Source organism: Poecilia mexicana, unplaced genomic scaffold (genome assembly GCF_051168715.1).
Source record: "Poecilia mexicana isolate PSO_F unplaced genomic scaffold, ASM5116871v1 scaffold_12, whole genome shotgun sequence".
Taxonomy (NCBI): Eukaryota; Metazoa; Chordata; class Actinopteri; order Cyprinodontiformes; family Poeciliidae; genus Poecilia; species Poecilia mexicana.
The window spans coordinates 12,977,846-12,993,516 of NW_028263381.1; the positions used below are offsets into that span (position 1 = coordinate 12,977,846).

Consider the following 15,671-nt stretch of genomic DNA (forward strand, 5'->3'; position numbering starts at 1 on the left):
GTTATTTTATTGTTTGCCAGTTTTTATGAAAATGAGCCAATGCTCTTCAGCTCCATTTCTGAATAATTCAGAACCTAGAAAATCTTTTGGTTTGCACTCATTTTATCCTGCAGCACTTCTTTTTGTTAATCTAGTCATTTTATGGCGTTGAATCATAGACATAGTGTAAGTAGACTCAAAACTGTAAGAATGCTGCATAAATCATCTTAAGTGCAACTTTGTCAGAAACCTAAAACACCAGTAGATAGATCCTTCTACAGTTACCTAGCATTCATTGGTATCTTTCTACGTTGTTTTTTTTTTTCTGCGCATTTTAAACGTGCAACAGCTCTTTCTAAAAACCTGCCAAAGGCGCTCCGGTCAGCCGTTGTGCAAGCAGCTGTGTTCTGATTCTCAGGCTCTTTGTCGTATCTCAAGTGGATGCTGTGTCGGTCCTGGGAACCCTAAGCGAAGATAAAGCTGTCGTTCCTGATGCCTGCAGGGCTCCCGCAGCACTGGAGAGAGCCCAGGACAGGGAGCGGGATAATCAAGGTACGTAACAGAGGAGGGGAGGGGGGGGCGGCGGTTTCACAGAAGACGGGATATTAAGTAAAGCCTTACAGAGACTTGCTATCACTGCACGAGGATTAACTGATATCTGGACAACATACTGTCCTTCACCCCTGCTAGAGCTGCTCCCAGATATTTTGAGGTCTGTTTGCTTCTGTTGGTAGTAAACAAGCGAGGATTAGGATGGGAAAAAAAAAATCTAAAATTTCAAAAACTACATATCAGACATACATGAAATTTTGTTCTCTCTGACATTAAACTTTTTGGTTACCGTAGCAACAACCTGTTGAGTAACTTGCACAGCAGCAGTTTCAGGTTTTGCCAACGTGCCTCATAACTGCTTAAAAATAAAAATAAAAAAATAAATAAAAAAAATGGTGTGGAAGAAATTTCCTTTCTACAGTTAAAAGAAAATTGTTGATGAAACAGGAAAGGTCACGTCACCAGTTTGCAGACGTCTCTCTTCTTACACATTTCTAATGAAGACAAGACACAGGATGTCTCTTTCAATGTATTTAGCCATTATCATCAAAGCATACAGTTTCAGCCAAGTTTTAGAGGAGTCTGATTGGATCATCCCTCTCTGGAGCCAGGAAGCTGTGTGTATGTATGGTGATGCATAAACCTTCGCAGTCCACAAGGTTTTCATCACGCCAGACTGTCCCCTGTAGCTCAGGGTCACAAAATTCACCATGACGACTATAAAAACACGGAGATTCGTGGAACTCCCCATTAAGCCCCTGGTGGTGCAGTCAGCCCTCTGCAGCCATCTCTCCCTCACAGCCTCTTCCTCATCTTGCCCTTCTTCTGGCCTCCACGCCCGAAGCCCGACTTCTTCATCTCTCCCAGCCACTGTTTGTTCTTGCCGCGGATTCTCTTCATGCCGCCGCCCTGCAGGAACTGCTGCTTCTGCTTCAGCTTGCGGTTCTTCAGGATCTGCGAGCTGGATTTCAGCTCGGATCGGATCCTGCGCCCGCCAGCCGTCACCTGGGGAGCCGCGGGGCGGTGGGAGCTGGCTCCTCGCCGGCCACGACCTGCAAGACAAGATAAAGAAACAGTGCAACTTTTTCTGTCTACTGTCAGCCAGATAACATTGGTATCACTTCAAATAGGAAGGGGGGGGGGAGGACGCCTCATACCTCCTGCAGACCTCTTCCTTCCACCCGTTTCTCCATCCGAACCAGGTCCCGCATCCTCGACTCTATATTTCTTCTTCCATTCCTCGTAGCTGACAGGTTGTCAAGTGACATAGCATCACAATAACACAGCTGAAAAGATGGAAGGTCAGAACAGAGACGGTAACATGCTCACAGATGGAAACTTTGGGAAAAGGATACAAGTTTTTCCGTTTCTTGTTGTGCACAATCTGTCCGCTCTCGGTTCTGATCTTCTTGTTTTGCTCCTCCTTTCCTGACTCTTTCACAAAACGTTTCCTCTTTCGGTCCCTATGGGTTAAAAAAAGAAAAAAAAAAAAAATAATTATAGTGTGAAATATTCAAGTGAGAGACATTTAGGGAGGTTTGGTGTAAGAGCCGATGAGTTTGAATCACCATCTCATAATTTTTTTGTGCTGGTTTAACTGGTCGCCCTCGTCTCCCATGAGGTCGAGGACCGCTGAGGAGGCCTGCTGTTCAAAATGACTGCCTTCTCCACCGAGGCTTAATCTGGTAACAGAGCATCACAACATGTGTTTAAATACAAAACATTTCACCTTAAATGTAGATAAATAAAAAGAAAACGCGTGTCCTCTCCTCACCCTCTCTCAGAGTTGAAGTCTTTCGGTTTGTAAGGGATGTAGTACTCCTCGTCTTTGCCAGTTTCCCTGCTTTTCTTGCTCTTTGGGTGTTCTCCGTCTTCCTGCAAGTTCCTTCTCTTAACGCCGAGCACCTCTGAGAACACCCCCTGGTGGAGACATTGAGAGCTGCATGTACAAAGTGCTGGCTATGATAGATGGGATGAAAATGCAGCTGTAATTATTTTTTTAGTGCGTTCAACCCAAAGTGAAAAACATCCTGTGATTATCTTTTTTTTTTTTTTTTTACTGACCTATTGATTTCCCTAATCTACTTAAACTTGTCTGAACTGAAGTTCCAGTTGTCTTGAATCCAAAAACCCTTTATTGACTCCTGTGTGTTTTTAGCTTTGAGTGGTTTTTATTCAGGAATCAAAAACTCAAATATTAATGGGTAAAATGTCAAAATGAACTCATGATGTGGCAAGTCTTAGACAAATGACATCATTTTTGAGTGAGTTGATGTGAAAAGAGTCATTTTTGGAGAAATGTATGAAATGGAATAAAGCCTGGAAACCCGAGCATTTTTCAATACTCAGCTTGTTGTTTTCCATACTTACTCAGACCTGGAAAATGATACGAGCAAATCGCAAACTTTTCTAGACTTTTCAATCCAATCTCATCAGATCTTCCAGAGTTTTTTTTTTTCTCCAGATAAAATTAGTTACCCAGAGTCTGGCTGCTTAGCAATAAAAAAAACATATCTTGTGTTATGCCCTTTACAAAAACCAGATCCCAAAAAAATAAAATGAAATTTTCAACAAAGAACCACAAATCATTATACTACAGTTTCTTAGGACTGAAAAAGACCATGAGACAGTTGCAATTCTCATCTATTTCACTATTCTGCCATTGATCCAAGTCAGATTTGACATATCTAGTTCAAAAATTTAAATACTTTTGTGTTATAAGTCTGTTTTAATCTGAGCATAATAATTATACGTTAGCCACGATTTATTGAGATTCATAAAATATTTACAATGCTACAAAAATCCTGCTATTTTTGGCATTAAAACAAGTCCACAGCAAACACATTTTTAAACCCAGCCTTTTCTGTTCTGTTACCTCTTCTTCTGAAAACAATAAGTTTTCTTAGATTTCCTAGTTGTGAAATTAATAGTTGCTTAATATCAAACCCACACAAATATCTTTAAGATTGGATACTCTAGTTCAGAATTTGCTCACAAATACTTAATTTAGCTGCTAAATTGACTTTTAAGGTATGAAGTTTACTTTGTTACTAAGGGTCAGCTGATCTGTATTGATTACCTGCAGGTCTTCCTCCTCGTTTCCTTTTCCCTGACCCTCGTTTTCACCAGCAGTGGCCCTGGGTGGAGCCGACAGCTGCAGCCTGCTTCCTGCCGCCACGTCCTCTCTCTGCCTGTTGAACTTGTCAACCACCTGCTTGTCCTTTGACCGTTTCTTCCGCATCACTTCACTTGCAGGCGTCTTACTGTTAGAGTTGATTTCAAAAATAGTCTAAAAGAGAAAGGACAGATAAAACAGCATTTAAAGACATCAGTTCACAGCAAATTCCTGCTTTAAGGAGAACCGTCCGTGAACTCACCGATTTGGACTTGTAGCTCTTAATTGCGTCGACCAACTGAAGGCGCTCCAGCTCATTTTTCTCCAAACCAGAACCTAGAAAAAAAATGTAAAAAAACAATTAAAAATTAAATGTCGGCCATGCTGCGACGTGAGCCTGTTTTTTTTTTTTTTTTTAAGAAAAGCTCCTCCCTCGAACTGACCGAGTAACGGATGGACGGCCATGATGGACACGTCGGTGCTTTTCACCCGCCTGATTGACTCTGTCGAGGGGTTCGGTCTGGACTTCAGGTACTGCTTGTAGGCGTTCTCCGAGACGCGATGCAGGTTCTGCAGGTCCAGCGAGTTTTCATGAGCCGTGATCAGATGGGAGCCTTCATCGTCCAAGATGCTCTGAGGAACTCGTCCAAACACACCGTCTGAATCTGGGGGAAAAAAAAAGAAAAAGATAAAAAACTGAAAAATTAAACCTCAAACAGTTTTTATCACAAGAGCCAAAAGGCCGTCTACAACGTTTACCCTGTGTGCGGTCAGCTGTCGCGAACTGAACCGGCCTTCCGAGGAACAGGTGAAGATCGTAGACGTACGGCATTTCATCTGGACAGACCATGCTGTACGCTGTACCACTGCGTCCCGCACGTCCCACGCGGCCTGATTGGATGAGACAAGAGGTGCTTCAGTCTCCTGAGCTTCAGTAATAATTGAGGACAACAAATACATGAGGCCAAGGAATAAAGCACCAACCGACTCTGTGCAAGAAGAGTTTTGCTTTGGAGGGAAAGTTGTAATTGATGACATTGTCCAGCAGGGGGATGTCTATACCGCGAGCTGCTACATCAGTGACGATAAGCACCATGGCTTTCCGGTGCACAAACTTCCCGATGTTGATCTTCCTGGCAGTCTGGTCGAGGGCGCTGTAGATGTAGGCGCACTCGATGCCTTCTGAAGACAACAGCTGCAGGACACATGGAAGCACTTTTTACTTTACAGTATTCAGGATTCAAAGAGATTTTTTTTTTCCCCCCCTCTTTCAACAGGGTTCTTACATATTTTTTAGCTGGAATTCTTCATTGGATGGATGGAAAAAGAAAGAGGGACAGACAGATAGAAGGATGCATGAGGGAAATTGAGGAATGGATGGAGTGATGGAGGGAAAATAAAGTAAAGATCAAAAGAAAGTGAAATCTTGCAACGTATTTTTGGTTTAGGTCTTAGTGCAAATATGATAATACACTTGAAATATAAGACAAGTTATGAGTAAAATAATCTGCAAGTGAAAAAATACATTTTTATCTTATCATATGGCAAAAATACCACTTTCCACTGGCAGATTATTTCACTTATAACTAGGACTTTTTTTATCGATATTATGGAATTATTGACTTAAAACAAGCTCTTGTATCTTGCTGGAAAATTACTTTCAAGTTAGTTTTGTCTTATTTCAAGTGCACGATAGTTGTACTATAAACTAGCTAGATCAAAAATACTTAATAAGATTTTCTGGTTTTTTTGCAGTGAGGGACACAAGTAGAAAAGAGCCGGAAAGACGAATTGATGGATACCTCAATTCGTATTGAGGTATCCATCAATGAAAATCATCATCACTCTGATGATTTTCATCATCAGAGTGATGAAAATACAAACATTCTCCCAAACACTTTTTTTGTTCTTTTGCCACATTGAACCAGGCCTGGAAAGGTCTTAAACCAAATTCAACGCTTTCCCAGGCAGTTTAGAAGCCATGTTCGAGTTAAAATATTCCAAGATGCTGTATAAAATATCAGGAAAGTCATAACAGATAGAGATATCAATCTCAAATCGAAGGCAAAAACTGAGACACGGCCGTAAAACAAACACTATAGAATGAATTCACGGAAGAGCAAACGCAGAGTTGGTGTGGTGGTGAATCTCACCTCGTTCAGGTACTCCACGTGATGCTTGGTGGCAGCAAAGACCACCGTCTGCTCCTGAGGCTTCGCCACGTTCCTCAGGAGGTGCAGCAGCAGCGCCGGCTTGTCGTCCACACGCAGGTGGAAGAACGACAGCTGACGGACGACAAGATCAGAAAACATTTGAGGAGAGCTGGACACTCATTTCACTCTGTGAAACGTGGCAGAGTGATTAAAATCACATTCGATGACTTCTTTAGAAATTTGGGTGAAACTAAACAAAAACTGAGCTACTTCGATGTCAGGCGACAAAATTAGAGGAGGGTCATGAATCCACGTTAGGATTGTGGATGCATGACTTACTTCAAAGGGACAAACTAACGCAAGCTTTTCAAACATTAATGTCTTTTAATGAGACAAAAGGATATAAATATTTATTTTATTGTAAACAATAGTTTCTTCTGCTGATTTAAATCAACATACTCGGTGGAAAAAAAAAATTGCTGCCACACATCCAAACAAAAATTCACTGATGGCTTCCCCATCTACTGCAAGAAAACGACTCACGTATTCAGTCTCTAACTTACCTTAATCTGGTCACTGAGTTTTGTATCAACATCCAGGCGAATCAGCACCGGCTCTGTCAGCCCTGGGAGACAGAAGTTGATTCAGTCCAAACCAGATCCAACATTTGACGGCGAGTCACAAACGAGCGAGACGGCTGATCTCACCGGCTCTGGCGAACTCCACCAAGAGTTTGGGCAGAGTGGCGGAGAACAGGAGGGTCTGTCTGGTGTCTGGAAGCCTGCGGATGATCTCCTGAAGCTGATCGGCAAAACCCATTTCAAACAGCCTGAGAGCCGGGAGCGCCGGGGGGGGGGACAAAAAGAAAAAAAAGTCGAATGTTTTCACTGCAAAAGATTTCATGTTTAGCTTCAAGTCCCACCAGTTGACCTGAAGTGGATTTAAGGAGTGAATCTTCTGTACTAGAGAGAAATAAATGCCTTTGTAGAAAATTGTGGTGTCTTGATCTACATTAACCTTCACTTTAAATTAAAATGTCGTTCATCATCTGTCTTGATTTTCTTAAGATTTAAATTAGATTTATTGTTTTATTTAAAGACTAGAATCAGTACAAATTTTACCATAGATTTTTTTACGTTTATGTGAACCAGTGAAGCTTGTGTATTAAATTTGCACAAAATGGCCACCCCAGCGCTTGATCATGAGCTAGAATGGTCTAGTCAAAGGAAAGACAAAAGGTTCAGTTTCCAGATTTGCACAGCTGGTTGAAACAAATATCAAAATAAAAATATATCTTTTTTTTTTATTTTTTTTATTTTGACAAAATAAAAAAAGAGATATAAATAAATAAATGAATAAATAAATAAAGTCGTGTTTTAAAACATGGTTTTTCAAAACACTTCATAATTATAGATTCTTATTGGACTATCACATAAAAATTACAAGTAAAAACAATGAATGTTGGGTTTGTTCTATGACAAAGTGAAACAAAGCTACTCGTGTGAATACTTTTGAAAGGAACTGTGATTTACCTGTCGGCCTCATCAAACACCACATACTCCACACTGTGCAGCTTCAGGTTCATGTCTGTGATGACGTGCATGAGACGACCAGGGGTGCCGATAATTCTGCAGGAGGAAAGTAGATCTCATATTTTTTTTGCTTTCTTAACATGCATATTGGTAAAAGCATTTGAAGGATGACGCTAAATTGAAAAACTTACATGTCTGGGTTTTCGTGAAGCGCGGCGAACTGTTCGTCCATGCTGGAAACGAGAGATATTTACTGTTACCACACGGTTAAAGAGAGACAACAAAAACAACAACAAATACGAAATACGAATGAGGAGCTACAAACCTGTCTCCACCAAGAATTAAAGCAATCTTCAGGCGTGTGAATTTACCCAGCTAAATAACAAAAGAAAAGAACTAAATCAGAAGAAACTTTACTCAACATTAATTAACATTTAACACGTTTCAAACCAAAAGAACAAAAACACAGCAGCCATCTTGAAAACCTGAACACATGCCAAACGGACCTCTTTTGTGAACTTCATGGTCTGGAGGGCCAATTCTCTGGTGGGGGTCAGGATGAGAGCTCGGGCTCCTGTCTGGGCTTGAGGGGCCTTCAGTTTCTCAAACATGGGTACCAGAAAAGCAGCCGTCTTCCCGCTGCCCGTCCTCGCCATGGCAACCACGTCCTTCCCGTCCAGAATCACAGGAATGGTCTGATGAGGGGAAGAGAAGAAATGTTAACGCCAAGAATGTCACAACTATTTCTCAACACGATCCAAAGGTAAGACTGACATACCTTCCTCTGAATTGGAGTAGGGACTTTGTAACCCTTCTTCATGACACCCTTATAAACAGGAAAGCTGAGACCTGGAATTACACATAAAGTTATGAAACTCTACCGACTGTAGCTCAAGAAAAATCTGATTAAAAAAATAAATAAATGAATAAATAACATGCCATAAAGCAGTGAAAATCAGCTCCTCCTGTGAACTCACCCATGGACTGAAACCCCCCAGACTTCTTCTTCTTCTTGTTTTGGGCTCGGACGAGTTCCCTGGTGTCGGGCTCCACGTCGGATGTGCAGTCTGACACCGCAGGGAAGCGTGGCAGTTTCCTCCCTGGCTGTTAGCATCAGCAAGACAACATGTCCATCACTAGTTGATAACACTGAATTACAAGGCACAGCGTGGTTGTTATAGTAGGGACACTTGAGACATTTTTGTCTCTGCCACAACTTCACATTTCCATGGATTTTATTGGGATTTTATGTGATTAATCAACACAAAGTAAAACAGTGGACTGAAAGAAGAAGGGTGTTTTTTTTTTACAAATATTTTTGAACAAATAAAAGAACCTAAAAAGTGAAGCACGCAGTCGTACTGAGCCCTGATCTAACCACACACTGTGGGTTGCCTGTGTGCAACCCACAATGCATGGAGGAAAACTGACACTGCATATAGCCCTCAACACAACATCCATGTGTAGTGGCAGCATCATGCTGTGGGGATTTATTCAGCAATCAATCCAAACTTTCCTGACGCTTTCACTTCTTCTATCACCATTCTACTGCCATTCTTCATTAGATTTCGCTTCTCATCCACCAGAAATGTGAATCAAAGATGGACATTGAGGGTAGTCCATCCAACTGGCCAAATGTATCAATGCAAATGATGAATGTCTGGATAATTGAAAGTTTGTATCCTTTTAACTATTTCGTCCTTTGTAACCATCAGTACTGCACACACTGACCCTCCAATGACTGTATAGGTCAAAACACACTCGTACGCTAAAGTGACCCGGATCTAAATCTTGCCATGTTTGGGAAGCCTTAAAAATACATTTACATTGGCTTACACTTTCTCTCAAATATGAAAGAAGAATGGACAAGCATTTCTGTCTCTAAATGTCCAAAACTGGTAGAGGCATACAAGTCAGCTGCAAGTGCTAAAAAAATTAACATTCAAAGTGAATAGACTAACTGAAGCATAATACAAATTGACAACACATTTGTATTTCCCAATGAAATACTTTGAAGTTTGTGACTGGAGTGTGGAAAAAGTCTAAGGGGTGTGAATATTTTTGTAAGACTGTGGATTCAAACACTACTATTTTAGTCACCTTGAGGGGAAAATGGTATTTGCTGCCATGTTTTGGTGAATATAAAGAGTAAGCATTGTTTAAAACGGTGAAAACTAAGTTTAATGTTAAGTAACTGCTTTGTACTTTACCGTTCTCTGTAGGTGATCGAGTAAAATGTTGTTTACAAGGAGGTTATAGTGGCTAAAAAAAAAATGTGTCGCTGTGTTTAGTCAACGCGGGTATCGCTTCAGAGGACAACAATGGCGTAATTGCACATTGAAACGGTAAACAAGTCTACATGTAGTAATTTAATGATAATTAACCAAAACCATAGAAAGGGGCAAACGGATTTGAATCGGAGACCTCTTAATCTACAGTCAAATGTTGTACCACTGCTCCATACCTCTATCTGTATAGACAGCCATGCTGCCACTAGCGAACCGATGAATACATTTAGATGAAGAAAACATGTTGGTTATTTTTCTAGGAAAAGTAGTTCAAAACTCTTGTGACTTACAGTATCATCGTCTTTAATTTCAGCAGCCAGCTGAAAGTCTCCACTATCAGAGTCAACCTCCTGCTCCCTGTTAGGCGTATGTCTTTTTTTCTTCGTCAGCTTCTTCTTTCTCTGAGCCATACTGCCACTTTGATGTCCCTACAGTCGGCTTTTAAATATATAAACAGATTACGAAAAAACAAAAACAGCTTAGTTCTTCTCCCTACACCATGTCACTCCTAGTAGACACGTTGAACACGTGGGGAAGTAAAAGCTTTCTTTTGCTTTTGTTGTCGCTCGAAGCTCGACGTCGCCATCTACTGCCACGGAGGGTTAAGCGCCGTTCACATCGCCGGAAGCTGGTCAGTGTCCGCCTCTGTTTGTCACAGGCGTTTTTTTTTTTTCCAAGTTTGTTTTAAATGCAGGTGTTTTATTGGCGATTCTGTTATTTTTAAGTTCTCTTCTCTTTTCAGTTTTATAAATTGCGCTAGCGATGAGGCCTTGCCATTCTCAACCTTTACAAAACTAGTTATGGCTCTGTTATTTTTTTCTTCACCTTTGTTAAATGGTCAGACTCAAGCCCCTTTATGTTCCTGTCAAAAAGCAGAAGATGGTGCCAGTCCACAGGTTTGTCCATTCTGAGTACGTCAAGCTTCTTTTCTCTTATGATGAGGCAGTGAACGGTTTGGTTGGGTCCTCTAATTTTGGTCATCTCATTTCTGTCGCAAGAAAAACTCTGAAGTATTTGAGACTATCAAGAGAATTATGTCGCCTCCACCTCAGCATTCTGGGTAACTTTCTGATGATGGCTGCAACACATTTTTCATTTTTTTAATCAGGTAATGGCCTTGAAATCTGATTTCCCTTCCTTATATGGATAGTCCTCAGTGCTTGGAGTCATTTGCTTCTTTTCCATCAAATACACTGGATGAGTTGGCTACATTTATTGGCATCCTATCTTAAACATGCTGAGGTAGCGTCTGTACTAAAGAATTTCAATATTGATGGCAGCGTTATCGGTAATTATTGGCCGATTTCAAGGCCGCCTTTTTCCTACTAAATTATGAGAAAAAGTTGTAGAAATTCAGCCCAGATCACTTTTAAGTAAGCTACAGATTTTCTGCACAGGAAAAAAATGTGCAGGATTTCTTGTTGAATCCAAGATTGGTGTCTCTGAGCTTAAGAACTTGCCTGATTTAAAATAATACTTACACTTTAATATCACAAAAGACTGTGAGAAAAATACAGACATTTGGATAAAACAATATTTTATAATCCCCCATCGAGTTGCTGTCATCTTTCTGTGTTAAAAAAGAACTCTCTCAGTCCCAAATATTAACCAGACAGCTGTGACTGAAAATATCCAACCAGACTGCAAGCTGCATGCGGGTCAAAACTGAAGCACTGCATTTATGTTTCTTGTTTCTGCAGTTTGAGCAAGCCTGCAGCATAAAATGGGCACTTCAGTAACATGTTGTTTTATTCTGAAAACCATTAGTTTTATTGCCATTAGTATGTTTTTGAAAAATAATGTAATCATGTGGAAATTAATGAGGATGCATGGTTAGCTGCTGGGTTTATATAAGAATTGAAGTAAAAATAAAATGTGAGCAATGAATTGCATTTAATTGGACAATTAATGCTTGCAAATGTTCTGTGTTGGTTTGACTGGCTTAAAACATTCTGCATTTTATCTTTTTAAGTTGGTTTCAAACACTTGAAGCTAACTTTTTCAAATCTCTGAGTAAAGATTTGTTGTCAGGATGATAACAGATGTTTATAGCAGCCAAAATGTGTGCTCTGCTGCCTGATGCCAGCAGGCTGATGTACAATAAATAAGACAGCGCCATGGTAACAGCTTGAAGCTAAATGCATTTATACACTCTCTTAGTGAGTAAAAAAATAGACCTGCTCAGAAACTGAAAGGCCTGCAGGGTTTGCTGTAAGGAAAGTGGTTCAGCCAGCTGTTGTGTTGTCCTTATAGGTAATGTAAGGGATTAAAAAGAGAGGAGATTAAGATATGGCTGCAATGGGAGGTTTGTTGTTTCAGTAAGGCGTCTTAAAAAAAAAAAAAAAAAAAAGCCAGATGGTGGCACCGATGTACTCCCAGTTCAGTTTCCACAGTTCCGGGCATGAACTCAAGTTTCAGTTTCTTACACTAGGTCTGGCCTGTCTTAATCGCTGGTTCAACTTCAAGTGAACCGCTTCAGTCATTTCTTTGAAGTCTTAACTCTTAATGTTTGGGACAAAACTCCAAGTGTATAATGTAAAATAGCATATTTTCATTTATCTTTTTTCTTCATTTTTTTTCTTTCTCTCTTTTCTTCTTCAGTTTTTTGTTCTTCCCTATTTTTCCTTTTCCTTCTTTCTTTTTTTCCACATTTTCACAATTTCTTTCCCTTTTATCTCTTTTATTCATGTAATGAAACGTCAAGCAGAATATCAACAGCCTCTGACTCTCTCAGTAACACCCGCTTACAAAACAGAAAGCCCTTGAGATCCCAATAATTTATTAAATAGAGTGTACAAACACATATGAAACATAAAGAGCAGGGGTCGGTGATGTCAATATTTTTAATTTGATTATATTTCAAGCACATTTGGTCCAAACTTGCATGAAAGACGACAATAATCGAAAACATGGGAAGAATGTGGTGCGTAATGATGTTTGCTCTTCTTTGGGCTGAGCTTTTTCATGCTTGACTAAGTGATTGAATTTAACTGTTCTTTTATTACTTGAGAAGGCAAGGTAACACCAAATTACACCTTTTGCCACTCAGATGAATGAGTCGCAATGTAATAAAGTCATTTACTCTCTAACGGTGACGGAGTGTTTTAAAAAGTTCAAGCTAGAATAAATTCTCTTTCTACACTAAACCACCATAGACAGTATCAAATCATGACTTGCCAAGTCACGTAGTCGCAGTTGAATAATAATCTATGACAAATTATCAGTGGAAAAAATCTTAATGTGGTTCATCAGGGTTTGATTTGTTCTGCATCATAAAACTTTGGCATATTATCAAGGATAGGTAGACTTTTAGATAGGTCAGTGCAAGAATTTAAGAGAGTATTGACCTAAACTATTAAAAAAAAAATCTGCCTTGTAAGCTGTTTTAGCTAAAAACATGGGCTGAGTTTGTATACAAATACACCAATTTACTGAGGATTACTGTGTAAAAGGATACAGAATCAAATGATTAGTAACAGATGTCAACACAACTCTTTTCGGAGAGTCCAGAAAGTGGTCGAGTGTGGCAGATGCTGCCTCTCTAAGCCCGGGAGATTGATAGAAGTGCTTAGATTAATAGATTGAGCTGATGGTTGTAAAAAAAATAAATAATAATAATAATAATCTTTTAAATCGTGGTAGTAGTTAAATATTTTTCCACCCTCTCGGTGTAAGTCATTTTATTATTCTTTAATTCCCACTGTTTAAAAAGCCAGCACAGCGTTGAGATGGCGTTTTCAAAACAGTCCAAACTCAAATTAGTATCATGACTGATGAATAGTAACAAGTCAGGCATTCAAGTCCCTCCAGAAACCCTTTAAATTCGGTGTTAATTTTCCATGACAGTCCGCTGTACATCCGAAAGGCACATTAATCTCAACAACCCTTCAAACTCTGTCGAAAGGCTATTTGCGAGGATGTGTCAGCGCTGGAGTTGAACCCTATAAAAAATGATTACATGTTGAGGAAACGACTGTGAATGAAACCTGTGAGATGTTACATCACAGCAAAAATGCTCAAACATGTCTGTGTTATCCAGCTGTAAAAAAAAATAAACCGGTGAGCAAAATAAGACTGAGGGCAGGCAAGGCGTTGTCTTTGAGCTCACTGGGACGGCTTTGCACTCCGTCGGTGACAGCGGCAGATGGAGGGAGGGCCCTGAGGGTTACCTTCAGGCTCCAGGGCAGGGAGAAAGGAAGGGACACACACAAACCGTTTGGTTGCTGATTGGACTAAAGAACACTAAGATCCAATGTTCTGGCAGTGTCTGCATGCTCGAGAGGTCTCATAATGGTATTGTGTTAATGCAGTAGGCAGATCTGGTAGCTTGTTTAAGGGGAAGCTTCACAAGAACCGGATTTTGAAGTGCAATACACTCAAAATATCAGAAAAATGTTTAAAAAATTTTCAATGAGAGAATCATAATTTTCCAGATTTCTGCAAAAAGAAATTCTCGTTGAAACGACTTTAGCATGAATCGCCCCCATACACTGTGACCCTTCCAACTCCAGATCGGCTTTCCTGCCGTATAATTTGTGTCATTTAGACAAACTGAACTCTGAACCCCTCATTTAAGTCCAAACAAAAATATCCTTTCAAAACTGCTAATTCTAATGATTTTCAGACATTCTCAGCCTATTGTTGTACCATTTTGTGTCCATAAAACCACTTGCAGCTGAACATGAACATGAAATCATAAAGGCAACCTCTTTATTTTATTTAAGTAGAGCAATCAAAACAGCCACCTTTGCCTTCAGTTCTAATTGGCCTAAAACCTAAATGATCATTTGAAAAAAGAGGAAAAAAAAAACTGTTTCAAAAATAACTACAGTATGAAATTTGTTTGCTTTTATGGTCAAATTTAAATTGTGTTTATTTCATTATTGACCAAAATACTTAGAAATTACTCTGCAGTAACTAAGGAGCCACAGACTGCCGACTCCTGACCTGTCAGATCTGTTTAGCGCTGTTTCCTTGTACCAATATTCAGTAGGGTTTAAATTCCAGCTGGGACTTCTCTGCATTGAGTATTATGTGCGCACACCGTCTATCTATGACTTTCTTTACGCGTAACTCATAGAGAAACCTCCAGCCCATATCCGACCCAACAGACCAGCCTTTGCTCAAATGTCCCAAGTGGATTCTTAAATGAATATGAGTGGAGTCTCTGGGGTCTTGTGAAAATATTAGTTTTGCATCTCCCTTTCTAAGCTTTCTCCTCGGATTAGGAGTAGGCCTTTAATCTCTGAATTAGAACATCAAAATAATTGCGCTTTGGACACCTGAGATTTAAACAGACAGTTGTGGATTTTCAGTGAGCTTAGTTCTTGCACACAAAGTTAAATTCTAATTTACACAAAGGCATTTTGTACTTGGTTATTTGGGCTTGTGTCATGTTATTTTCCCTAAAGACGACATTTTTGCAGCATTATTTCACGTCATAATGCTTCAACTGCTTTTTGCATAAGCAAATTCTTAGACATTGCTTTGCAAATTCATTTGGTGTTGAAAACTGGTTGGTTGATTGTCATTCAAAGAGACTGGCAGTTGTTGCATGACAAAAAAATAAAAAGAAGAAATCAACAAATCCAAGGAAGGTTTCCCTAGCAGTATGAGTTTTCATCATTGTTTAATACAAATCAAGAAAACGCATTATATTCGGTCTTGCAAAGGCAAGTTGCAAAGTGTGTGCATTGGGGAGTTCAAGCAGTGGCACAAAGGTATATATAATTCATGTAGAAAAATCAGAGGAGCTGGCTTTTAAGAGCAATAAAGCAAAATTCAAAAGTGCTTACTTTTCTGCGGCAAAGCCTAAGCCCTTTCAGCTAGTCGTCTCCTTTGCTGTATAAGTAGTATCCGGCTTTGCGCTCGCTTTTAGTGTAGAACTGCAGAGGCACATGCATTGGGTCAAACTTTCAATTACTTGAAATTCTGAGAGCTAAAAGGCCCTTCTGCTTTAGGGCTTGGGTAGTTAATCTTACAGCTAGTTCTAGATAATCACCGGACATGTGAAATAAATGTCCCTAGAGGCGTGTGAAAGAGACCCCTGATT

General features: G+C 39.9%; 1 protein-coding gene across 1 annotated transcript; it reads right to left on the reverse strand.

Annotated features, from left to right (window-relative positions):
• Positions 1–1,047: 1,047 nt before the first annotated feature.
• ddx54 (DEAD (Asp-Glu-Ala-Asp) box polypeptide 54) lies at positions 1,048–10,512 on the reverse strand. The gene is made up of 20 exons (XM_014997829.2): positions 9,910–10,512; positions 8,309–8,435; positions 8,110–8,180; positions 7,838–8,026; positions 7,657–7,706; positions 7,523–7,564; positions 7,332–7,427; positions 6,507–6,628; positions 6,363–6,424; positions 5,800–5,931; positions 4,631–4,841; positions 4,406–4,537; positions 4,090–4,311; positions 3,909–3,982; positions 3,611–3,820; positions 2,306–2,451; positions 2,100–2,213; positions 1,887–1,994; positions 1,689–1,777; positions 1,048–1,583 (listed from the first exon to the last, which is right to left on the reverse strand). The coding sequence occupies exons 1-20, from the start codon at positions 10,027–10,029 to the stop codon at positions 1,327–1,329; spliced, it is 2,574 nt and encodes an 857-aa protein (XP_014853315.2). The 5' UTR covers positions 10,030–10,512; the 3' UTR covers positions 1,048–1,326.
• Between the last annotated feature and the right edge of the window lie 5,159 nt (positions 10,513–15,671).

What these genes read in the sequence shown, in the direction of transcription:
- ddx54 (XM_014997829.2), bottom strand. Translation starts at nt 10,029, where the DNA reads ATGGCTCAGAGAAAGAAGAAGCTGACGAAGAAAAAAAGACATACGCCT. An exon ending in CTTCACGAAAACCCAGACAT is followed by an intron (nt 7,428 to 7,522) that starts GTAAGTTTTTCA and finishes TTCCTCCTGCAG; the next exon opens with AATTATCGGCACCCCTGGTC. An exon ending in AACTCAGTGACCAGATTAAG is followed by an intron (nt 5,932 to 6,362) that starts GTAAGTTAGAGA and finishes GTCGTCCGTCAG; the next exon opens with CTGTCGTTCTTCCACCTGCG.